This window comes from Lepisosteus oculatus, chromosome 13 (genome assembly GCF_040954835.1).
Source record: "Lepisosteus oculatus isolate fLepOcu1 chromosome 13, fLepOcu1.hap2, whole genome shotgun sequence".
Classification (NCBI taxonomy): Eukaryota; Metazoa; Chordata; class Actinopteri; order Semionotiformes; family Lepisosteidae; genus Lepisosteus; species Lepisosteus oculatus.
The window spans coordinates 10874466-10886535 of NC_090708.1; the positions used below are offsets into that span (position 1 = coordinate 10874466).

Genomic DNA, 12070 nt, shown 5'->3' on the forward strand with positions numbered 1-12070 from the left:
GTGCAGGTAGATTCCAGGGTGTTGAGGAGCCTGACAGCCTGTGAGAAGAAGCTGTTAGAGTCTGGTGGAGCTGGCCTGTATACTGCGATATCTTTTCCCAGATGGTAGGAGGGCAAAGAGTTTATGGGAAGGGTCATCTACTATCCTGGAGGCCCTGTGTAAGCAGTGTTTGTGGTAGGTGACTGAAATGGAAGGGAGGGAGGCTCCAATTATCTTTTCAGCTGTTTCCACAATTGGTTGCAGGGTCTTGCGGTCTGAAGTGTTGCAATTCCCAAACCACTCTTAACAACTGTAAACTGTGGTCGATAATTTGATAAAACATTAAAGAACCAAGGCAAAGAATTAGAAAATTAATTTTTGACAATATATACAGTATATATTGAAATTTAAACGTTTAAATGTTTTTGTCAGGTCAATTCTTTATTGCATGTTGATGAAATTTAAGGCTCTAATTTCAAGAAGACATTTCTTAGTGATAGAGCTGTATACAGCCCTGCTTATTAAGACATAACACTACTTAATGATCCTCACCTAATGTAACTCTACTTAAGCTTCTCATTTAATATTCACTTTATAGGACAGAAGTGACAGTCACTATCTTCATTTTGCTGTCATCTTCTTTGCCTCTCCTTTCATCTGTGGCGCACAGCTGTCTCTATGAACCTTATTCATCTCACAGTATTCAAATTTATGGACACTACTGCAATACAGGAATAACCAGAACTTCCTCTTGCATCATAGAATATAGACTTGGATTGGTTATCAATGAAAATTAAAATATGTTTGACAAATTTACAGGTTATCGATGTTCATGAAATGCAGGTACACAATTTTACAAGTCACTCTTTATAACAACGTAATGACATATTGTAAAGTAAATGACAAACTTAGAGAGCATGTGGAGAATTGTAGATGCTTCCACACATTGCATTGTCCCAAAGCCAGAAACGTAAAATCACAAGCACTATGCCTTTTTTCTTGAACACCTGAAAACAATCGTCATAACCGAGCAAAGGGAAATTACTCTGAATTCCAGTTTTTCTTTTTCTTTCATGAACATAGTACAGGGGTACATGTGGTTTCCCACATGTTTTTGCTATCTGAAATTTCCTAGCAATTCTTTTGCCGTGCTCCATATTGTATTTGAGCTAGTGTGGCCCTGTAGTCAATTTTAAGATATTTTATAATCATGAAAAGTGGTTGCTCAAAGTGCTACTTTAAATGTAATGAAAGGTAGCACAGTATGATTTATTACTGCAACAAAAGTTTGGTATATGCTTTAAGAAACATGGTGCAACATTAATTTACTTCCATGGTTCTTGCTAATCATGTTTGTTATGACAAAAATATCTGTCAGAGAAGCAAAGAGTAATGACAACAGAGACTCTTATGACCAAGGCGTTTTACAAGATGGAGAAAATGAGCTTGCAGGAAAAGACAAAGGTTAAAAACTACTGTACTCTCTAAACTGTTTTATACATACAGTGTGAACATAAACAATACCGATTGCAGCTGTATGCAAAGACAATACAAAACGGTTTCCTTGTCTTCTAGGTGTTCCAGGCCTGTGGGACCCCCAGAGTAGGAGGCACCCAGGTCTCTGGGTCTGAGGACAAGAAGAAACGTGGGAAAAGTCCTGTGGATGAAAAGGCTGGGCTGGGCTTGGAGAAACTTGTAAGTCTTGCTCTGTTTCACAAGTGACTCTTCCTAGATGCAACAATCTGCGTTTCTTCCAACATGCACCATGTTCAAAACCTCCAGTTTACTGTTCCCAATGCCAGCTTCTCTACTGTCTTCTTAAGACTAAAAGAACCTATTCATGCACGTAACAGCCCTTCCATATCCTCTGTTCAATGAATAACTCCAATTAGTAGACATTGCTGAGCTGTTGAATTGAAAAGCTGAGACGGCCTGGTCTTCTTGTCAGTGTGGCATGGGGAGGGACCGCAGGGGACTCCCATATACTGTAGTTACAGCTGTTTCCCAAATAAATAAGAAGCATGACTGGGGACTTTGCAGTAGGATATCTCAGTAAACTCTGTTTGCGTACACTATGTGAGAATTGTGCTTGTTTCAAAGGATGCATCTCTGATACAGTAGCTTATCATCTCTTCACTTATTAAGGGTGTGATACTATTTAGTATAATTCATATACCGTCTGTGTAATTAGTTCAGTATAGACACCCATTATACAGTAAGTGGTTCACTTATAATGGTTATAAGTATTCAAAGTTAGTATAACAATTTAGGCCTCATACACACACCTTGAATGTGAATTGAAGTTTACCCTTAGATCTTAATATGGTTGATATTCTGTACACATAGTTTGGTTACAAAGTGCAGCAAAAACTGCAATTGTTAATACCGGAATGGGTATCTAGTGAGGTTATTGATTCAGTTTGATTCAGTTAATGTGCACACAGTGCACATTATTAATGGCACTAAAGGAACTGCAGCAGGTTCTCTGTGAATTGCCATGCAAGAACCAATATCAGCTTTTAACAGCTTCTTCCATTCAAGTAAGTCATTTGGATAGCGCTGAGGTCATTCTCATCAGCCTTTTGGTTGAAAGAGCACACAAGCGTTTTGCTCTGCCATCATGATACTGCAAATAGTTGCTATTTCACTTAGTGCAGCACAAGTAGAAAGGTTTCTCCTCTAGCTCTGCAATGAAGAGCATTTCTCTTGTGACAAAACTCTGTACTGATTACTGGCATGTAATGTACTGTGTGGTTCAAAATACTAAAGCAAAAACACAGTTGTTATCACACACAAACCTCACTATTGGTTTGTAATGGAGGTCTAGTGCATTAAGATTCAATTATTTGTTTAAACCTAGAGTGCACTCACTTCAGCAATGAAATGAGTACAGTAAGTACACTTTGTAAATATGATTATGTTAACTGTGATCTACATGTACATTGCCTAAGAGGAAATATTTGTAAGCTAACAAAGTGTTGTTTTCCAGGTCTTATTTTGGTACGATTTGAAATCAATGCTACAAAAATGAAATCTGCCTGCGTTAAAAGAATTGGGTGGTATTTAGATGCATCTGTGCCATGTCTGTTGCTTACGAATGCCTGAAGTACTTTAAAGTAATTTACTCAAGAAATCTGTTGGAATTTATTTTAATTTCAGACATGGCATCAGACACTGCCATCATTATTATTTACTGATTTTATTAACAAACCTTTTCATATTTTCCCATGAGTAAAATTTAATTTAACAGAGAAAGCAAGTATAATATACTGTACCACTGTATGAAAATATATTTTGTAGTCCCCTATTTCGTACTGTAGCAATAAAGCAGGGAGTTTTAGGAATAATTTTTCCTGAGTTTGGGTGAGCTGCGTCAGGATTGTTGTTTAACAAATGGCATTTATCTGACAGAAAAATCTGTATCTCTACTTACAGTTTTCTGTATCCTTCAGTTCTGCACAAATGACACAGTGTATGGAACAGACTGCTTTTGCGCCTAGATTTTTCACCTTTGGTTTCAGTTCTATAAAAGCAAACTTCAGCAAATTATATGTCTGCCTCTGTACAGAATGCAGACGGTGATGTATTTTGCCCATCCATTCTTATCATGCTGTAGTGCCCTGACTCTATGTGCTGTTTCTGGCAGGTGTCTGATGTGACTGGTAAGCTAAGGGAGATGCAGCAGTACTGGGTACAGCTGCCCAATGCTCTTTGTACTGACAAGGTTTCTGCAGCACCAGCCAGTGAGGATAAATGCTGGAATGGCATGTCCAGGGCAAGGTAGGACCATTGCACATATTAATGTACTCCTTAATCAGTGTCTATGGGATACTAGCAGGCGCTGCTTTTACAACTCAACAATTACTGGGGAAGGCAATGCTTTTGAATGTAATGCATGTTGATTTCTGGATGATTTCAGTTCTAATCACCTTCCTTTGCTTCTAAAACATTGGGTCAGCTGTTGAATCATGAAGTATTTCCTATAGTGACAGTGTTTCCTGTGAAATGGGATTTCAGTGACGACAGCAGTCATGTAAAAAGAAAACGCTAACCTTTGGTAGAGTTTAATTAAAGTTGCAAATATGAAATGTGTACTAGGACTGAAAGGCATAGAAAAACGTACTAGCAATGCTGAAATGAGCACTATACGAGAATTAAGGGTAACTGTTCACGTAATGTTAAATCGTTGAATGTTCGCAGTTGTTGCTTTGTATGGTTGAATGTAGTACAGTTGCATGAATGGACCTCAGATGGAAAAGTCCCTGGATGTGTCATTTCAGTTATCTCCCTGAAGTGATGGGTGATGGCCTGGCCAGCCAGATCAACAACCCTGAGGTGGAGATTGACATCACCAAGCCAGACATGACCATCCGCCAGCAGATCATGCAGCTGAAAATCATGACCAATCGGTTGCGCAATGCCTTCAACGGCAATGACGTGGATTTCCAGGACACTAGTGAGTGAAGCAGGCACAGCTGTCTACAGGACAGCTCTGATCTCGTAGATGACGACATTTCTTTTTTTTGTCACTGATGTATTGTACAGTATAAGCAGCCCGTGACTAAAACAAAATGCAGTGAATTCATGCATTCTCATTCAGAACATGTAGCGCTTGTCGCACAACAGATAAATGAAATAACAGGAAATAGCAGATGATAAAACAGTTGCTCAGTTCAGACTGAATTTCGGGAATTGCTGAGATTCTGCTGTTTGGTTCATTTCTTAACAAATCAGTTGTAGAACAGATTATTTTAAGTTGCAGATTTTTATATCAACACAGGTAGAGAAAAAGGCACAAGCCTTCCGGTATGTAGCTATTCAAGGGGATATCATTATGTGTAAATATACTGAAATGAATTTGTCTCTTGGCTTCCTTTTTACAGGTGATGATGTCAGTGGCTCGGGAAGTGGCGCCTGCGTAGAGGAATTGTGCCCCCGTAGCACAGATCGCAACACCATCCCCAACACAGACCAACCGATACAGTACGCCATTCCTGCCGAGAACAAGAAGGTCGTCAAGGGCACAGCCAGCCAAGCCCTTCCCCACTCCACCCTCCTCCTGCTCTCATTGGCTGTGGTGCTTTTCAGGCGGTAATTGACAGGCTGTGTCACCAATTGGGACTGAGTTCGGGGGACAAGGGTTGGGGATGGGAGAGGGGGAGGGGCAAAGGTTGAAGCCGTTAACTTTGCCAAAAAAAAGAAGCATAAATGAATGGACTATCTTTTATCTTGGAGGAAAAAAAGGAATAAAAAATTCTTAGTTTTTTTTTTAATATATGGCACGATTAGAGCTGGTCTTTGGCATCTTTTTATTTCCGGTGTTTGGGTTCTCTGAAAATTCTGTACCTCAGAAATGTTTTAAAAATACTCTATAGATATATATATATATTTGAATTTTGTCCCTGGAAGCATCTGATCTCTGAGAAGGCTTTGAAGTAGTGCTGAGATAAACTTTTGTTTTTCCACTGTTTCAAACAGGTATTGGGTATATTTATTTATTACAGGAAAGGAAACCCATTGGGGGAAAAATGTTTTTGAGTAGTGAAGTGAACTGGCCAAAATACTAAGTTTCATATTATAACCATTTGATTCCAAATTACTTGCATACTTATCTTTTGATACATTGCTAACCTTGTGTTTTATGGCTATGTTTATTGTAAATGAACCATGACAAATATTGCCTATCCAGCACATTAGAAATGTTTTCAATTCTTTTACAAGAGAACTGCAAAGTTAAAAAAGATCAATGCTCTTTTTTTCTGATTTCCCTCTTTTTATTAGGACATGCAGAGTGGTGTATGAAATGTTGAAAATTCAAAGTTTTTGCTCAGCCCTACTAATTAGCTGTGGATAAAAAAGAGATAGAAAGATATTCTCCCAGGATCTTACTTTTTAATGGATTATGAGATGCAGAAGGAAAAATGTTTGTTATCCACTTCCTAGGGGTTGCATTTGAAGACCTAAACATTTGGAGATCTAAATCCATTATGTCAGATTCAAGTATTAGCCAATAACAGGAATCAAAAGTAATTTTCAGTGCAGGGAGGCCATAAATACCTTCCCAGTTTTTAGTTTTTGTAAACAAAAGATTTGTCAACCTGTTTAAAAAATTCTGCATTTGCAAGCACACTTACAAAATACAAGCTGTCTATCTGCTTCTCTTAATATTTCATTTCTTTAGAAATGTTAGGCTGGTACTATAACAAATACTTTAGACATCACGCAGTCTTTGTCTCTGTACAGTCTATGATGTCAGTTCAGAGAAGTCAGTGGATGTGTGAAGCCTGGTTTCTTTATTGTTAGTCTTATCCGTTAAACTTCAAACCGGCACCTTCAGGTACGATGAAGAAGATGGAATAAATAATGTATACAGATCGTTTCGGTTTTGTTATTTTTATAGAGGAGTCTTTCCAGATCAAAAAAGAATTGTTTGTTGTTTTTTGTGGGAAGTCTAGATGAAATGTGAAAGGGGTTTTTAAATATTTTAAATGTTGTCTGGCTTCTGAGTACTTGTGGCACTAAGACAACTGTCACCACATCAGACTTCTGCCACCTTTAAAATTGGAAAAAAAAAGTGTTTTAATACTATCTAGAAAATGAAGTGTGTGATATGGAGTACCAATACATTCCCACAGAAAGCTGCCCATTGTACTAAGATGCCCTAACTATCCCTCATGTGAACACGCAAAACAGAAATTCTAACTGAAGCCTTTATATAGTTTACAGTATGTTGCCTTGGTGTGCAGCAATAGTTTAACTGTTTTGTTTTTATTGCTGTTGTCTGCGATTGCACAAAGAAACTTGAGCAAAAGGAGTCTGATTCATCCTTAATATTTAATATTATTATTTAATATTAAATATTTACTTAATGTTTTATGTTAAGTGCTCATTCTCAGTCCTAAATGTTAATTAGTACCATGCTTAGAATTGATTTTATTTGCACACAGACTCTCATCATTTTATTAATCTTAACTTCTGCACACAGATCTCCAGACATAAACTCAGTTTCAGTAAGCACACATTATATCATGCTTACACTAAGAAACAGCATATACTAACAAGCAGCATATCTGTGTGAGAAATATGTACAGTAGATACCTGCCACAAGTTGGTAAATCTGTAATACTATATGCTAAAGACGAGTTATATACAGTATATTTAGCCTTTGGAGAATGTCAAATTCAATTCTGGAATTTAGATTATGGTTTTGTCATTTTAAAATTCTCAGTTTACAGATGTGATGGGACATTGCTTTAATGGAGAATTAGAATATATGTTTGGTGCTGTTGTTCCTAAAACCTTGTGTCAAATGTATGTGAAAAGTCCTTAAAAATGATTGTGTCAAACCTATTTCACATTTTCCTATCTGTTATCATTACACCAGAGAAGGACCACTGCCAATCCTAAATGTAAGAAGGAAAAAAGAAAACTTAAGATCCTGAACTTATCTTTCAGGAAAACTAAATTTCTGGTTAATTTAAAATCTGTATCAGCTATGTGATCAGATTACCCCTTTTGATGATTATAAATCAAGGAAAACAAACAATAAGGACCCTTCACCCAACACATTAACATCTGGGATGCCACTCTTCTGTGGTTCATAGGACCATTGTGGGACAGATTCTGCTGCACATTGTTCAGGGTTTATTATTTCAAAGATTCAAGGGAGATAGAGTATTGAGTATTCAGAGTATTTCGTCTTCAATTAAACAGAGAAATGTTTGTTCTTTATCCCGGCGTTATATTTCTTAAATGCACAATCCATGTCGCTAAAACACCAAGGCCCTTCACATCCCAATAAATTTAGTATGAAAATAAAAAAAATCAAATGTAAATCTTGAAACATGATATCCAAGGTCATTTGATTTGTAAATAAATGGGAAGCAAGCCATATTAGTTTAATAAATTAAAAAAATAAATTCAATATCAAGGAGTGCATTGAAAGAACGTTGTCTTCCTGCCTCCTGTGGCTGTAAAAGGGGCAGTGTTGGCAAAGGAAGTAAATAAGAGCCCTATTCAGTTCTGATCTTACTGTTTATGACACAAGGCTGCATCGTTTCTCACATAGTTTGGGTTTTGTTCTGCCTAATGTCTTGAGATTGTACATTCAATCTGTTTAAGGGGCAAGTGTAATTACTGTAAGTTAGTATCACTCTGTCGTGAAGAATGTGGAGATATAGGATGTAGAGGATGTCTGTGGCTGATAAGTAATTCACACTGAGGTACTAAAAGCTCGGCTTTATTCCTGCCCTCTGGGAAAGTACTCAAAGGTACTGATAATTGCTCCTATAATGAAGTCCAAGTCAGTGTTTACACCTTAGTTTCTCCCTGTTCAGTCTTGTCACAACTTGCATTTACATCTTTAGGCAACACTGATGTAAACACGTCAGATGGATCACATGAGGAATGGCTATTACAGATGCAGACATGAGTGATACCCAAAGTGCTATGCAATCCTGGAGGTTTCATGCTTCAGAGGCTATGTTACGTTCTTTCCCCAAAAGTAATTCTCTTTTAACCAATACCGTTGGTTATTTGGTGTTTCAAAGAAAAATGCTCTTCAGCTTGAAGAAAAGCCGTCAGGCCTCCAGCTTATACAGTATGTGCATTGCGCAATGCTGTGTTGAAGCCTAGATTAAAGTAATTGAATTTTAATTTTCTCATATCTGCAAATAACCAGGAAAAAATGTGATTTTTATTATTTAAGTAGTTTATTTACATAGGCATGGCATTGGTCCTTTCCACCCAAGTTTGTCTGAAATGAAAATAAATGTTTATAAAGGCATTTGAGATTGAATTACCATAAGCAACTACCTAATGGAAGTTAACCATTAATGAAAGAAGAAAAATCACCATTACCTCCCTATCTGGATTTGTACCTTCTTCAATGGGTCTGAAGAATGCATGGAATGTAGGGTAGTTCCTGTTGAAAGTTTCCATCGTCTGCTACAACTAAAATGGCAAAAAAAATGTTCGACATCAAAATGTGAGTATGGATTTTCATAACTGGCAAACCCCAAAATCTATTTCTTACTGTGTGATGTAAATGTATTTTTGAGCAAAGCCATAAGTCTATGCTAACTCCCTCATGTACAACATCCCACTGTTCATTGCCATCAACCTACAGTTTGAACAGTTGGTTCCTTCAGAAGCTGAAAAAGTTCCACTCTGTGATCCATTCCCAAGGTATTGTAAAAGCTGATTTCTTTCAGTAGACAGCAATATTAAGTACACTTTCCAGTCATTAATATACTTAATTAATGCACTGTGGCCATCAATATGTCCTCCTGTTTTCTCAACACATGGTATAGCATAGCAAACAGTTGCACAAAGAGTTTGTTTAAGCCCTGAAAGTGTCAATGGGTTTGTTTGGTACACCCATGCCTTAAGGTGACAAAATTAAACATAATATCCAGTGGGGCTGTGTATGTTTTATCTAACACTGTAATAGGAGTGAGGTTTTCCTTGTGCCTCAAAGTGCTTGTTTGGCTGTTGTTTGTTTTTAAAATGTATAAGGAAATGTCTGTAGGGACCACAGCAGACTATTGAAACACTGTGTCTCAGTGGGTCATAAAAAGTTTAACATCACTAGTATTACAGCACTCTTTCAGGTCTGTGTGTTGTGTATGACAAACTATGTAAAATGAAGAGGCATTTTTCTTCTTTCAATAATAAAAATTCCAACATATATCCTGAAGAAATGTATACATTTTGGTTTCTAAACATATGGGGGTTTATTGTGTCAATAGCTAGTATTGTTCACTTTTCAATGCTAGTATTTATTCATACAGAGCTGTATGCAGGTTTTCCAACAATATCTTTTCACATCACTGAGGAAGATTGACTTCCCTTGAAGTGATTCTGTTGCTTTAAAGGAAGGAAATTAAGCTGCATCACACCAGAAACAACTGATTGAGAAATAAAGTTCATGCTTCCTTTACTGATCTAAAGTCATGCCTGTAAATGACATTGAGATGGTATTAACCATTAAAACTTTGTTATATGAAAGACTGATAAAAGTGTAAAGGATTGATGTAGTTGCAGGTATGCTCATACTGTATCTGAAATTTCAGAAGTACTGCTTTTGGACATGTAAGAATATAAAAAAGATTATAAACAAGAAACATCTTTCTAGGTTTCTAGGTTGTTTGGTTGCTGGTAGCTAATTGATCCAAGGATATGATCTACTGTATCTGTTTCTTAAAAAGTCATGGTGTTAACATGAAGGCTCAGCTCCTAGATTTCCCCCTGTGATTGTGATAATGGTTGTGCTCATGAGTGAAATTGCCTGGGAACATCATTGGTTAGTTGCACAAGTCTTTGGATCAGAATTGTTTTACTTGTTTCTTCCAAGAATACAGTGATTATGTTTAAATGGTGAGCTGGGCATTCTAAATTAGGATACATGTGATTGCACATGTGAAATTGTAGATGCAGCACTCTAAAATAATTTAAACAAAATAATGAATTCTGACTAAATATCAAAAATGCTTAATTATTTCTGGCACTTCCTGTGAAGACATTCTTGTAATGTGTGACTTTTTTCAGATGATCACTGATAGCCTCAGATTCATATGAATACTGACTGGATAGCATATTAAAGTTCTGCCATTTCTGTATAAAGAAATAAGATAACCTAAGGACATTTACCAAGATTATACTAACATCTGCTGAGTATACAACAAGGCAACAGGATTTATTTCTCTATTTTTTATATAATATTTCCATTTCAATAAAGCTTTTTTCTCTCCATCTGTTATCCTGGTCTTTTTGAAATCCCTCTACCATCGTCACCAGTGCTGCTTGAAGATTAAAATTAGGATGCTTTATTATTTATATCTTAATATCTGTAAGTTGCCTGGCCAATAAATCTTTCTTAGACAGGTGACTCAGCTCAGGGAATATGTAAGAATGCAGAATGTGTTCCAAGGGTCCAGCACACCTTTGAGAAATGCAGTACAGCTAAGACAGAAAAACTGTGCATGGCAAAAGAAACCATTTCGACTCTGTGCTTGAAAGTAAGGGTCTGGCGCTTGCTACTTCTTTTACCAATTAACAGATTGTAAACTCCCTTAAACATGTTAAATGAGAAGCATCACAACACATGTTTTTACAAGCATTGATTAAATATCACAAATATCATCAGTTGACATCCTACAGTGTATGTTATTATTCAGCAAAAGGAATATCTTCAGGTTGAAAAATGTGAGCCCTAAAGTGCTTGTTGGATGCGAGGAAAAACAAAGTTTCATTTTTGCAAACTTCCAAAATGTTTGCATTAAAAACTCAAACGTTTGTATACTGTACAGTTGATGATGATTCCTCTCCACTACTTTCACTGTATAGCAAAAACATCCTTTCTCCAAGTGACACAATGACTGAATTGCTGTGGTAATGAGTACAATGATACGAGTGTTTCTTCCGAGACATAAACGTTTTTTTTTGTCAAGAACCCAAGCACAGAAAAAGAGTAAGCTCCTAAATCTGCAAGTGTATGTCTTCACAGCTGAAAAAAAAGGATACAGCTGTTCATGTCTGTAAATGCCAAAATTATCCTAAAGGCTACCTACCTGTTTACATATTGAAGACACCTATTTAGTGTAAAAGGCGGTTATGTACAGTATATATACACACAGTATGTCCAGATGTTGGGACAACTGACCACAGAAAAGCACTGGTATCATCGTTTAAATGAGATGACGTATGATAGTATCTACCTGATCTATCAACAAAAAAGAAGAAGAGATCTCACCTGTTAACAGTGTTTAACCATTTCAGGTTTAATTTTATTACAGATGAAAAAAATAAGGGTACTTTTTCAACTCTCTGATATTGTACTAAACGTGACAACCTCAAAATAAAATATTGAAAGATTTTTCAGTTGACGTGTGGTTTGTAGTGTGTATTGTTATGAAATGCATCACTTCCTCTCAGTATTTAGAAATTAATTGCAGAGCATCTGGTAAGTTATTTGTGTTCTTTGGGGCATCCTGAAAAAAAACTAACAAATTATCCACAATAACATCTTTTCATCTGCACTGCCTGTGCAGTTGTCAATTTAATGGGCCAATCAGTTCAAGCAATTTGAATG

The 12070-nt window shown here is 36.7% G+C and overlaps 1 protein-coding gene across 2 annotated transcripts in view; it reads left to right on the top strand.

Moving 5' to 3' along the window:
• Positions 1 to 10731, top strand: part of gpc1a (glypican 1a) — an 87822-nt gene extending 77091 nt beyond the window's left edge. For both annotated transcript variants that reach the window (XM_006637749.3, XM_015361140.2), the window contains exons 6-9: positions 1555 to 1674; positions 3626 to 3759; positions 4260 to 4435; positions 4863 to 10731. In XM_006637749.3, the coding sequence (XP_006637812.1) occupies positions 1555 to 1674; positions 3626 to 3759; positions 4260 to 4435; positions 4863 to 5074 (642 nt within the window). In that variant the 3' untranslated portion in view covers positions 5075 to 10731. The remainder of the gene's footprint in view (positions 1 to 1554; positions 1675 to 3625; positions 3760 to 4259; positions 4436 to 4862) is intronic.
• The last annotated feature ends 1339 nt before the right edge of the window (positions 10732 to 12070 follow it).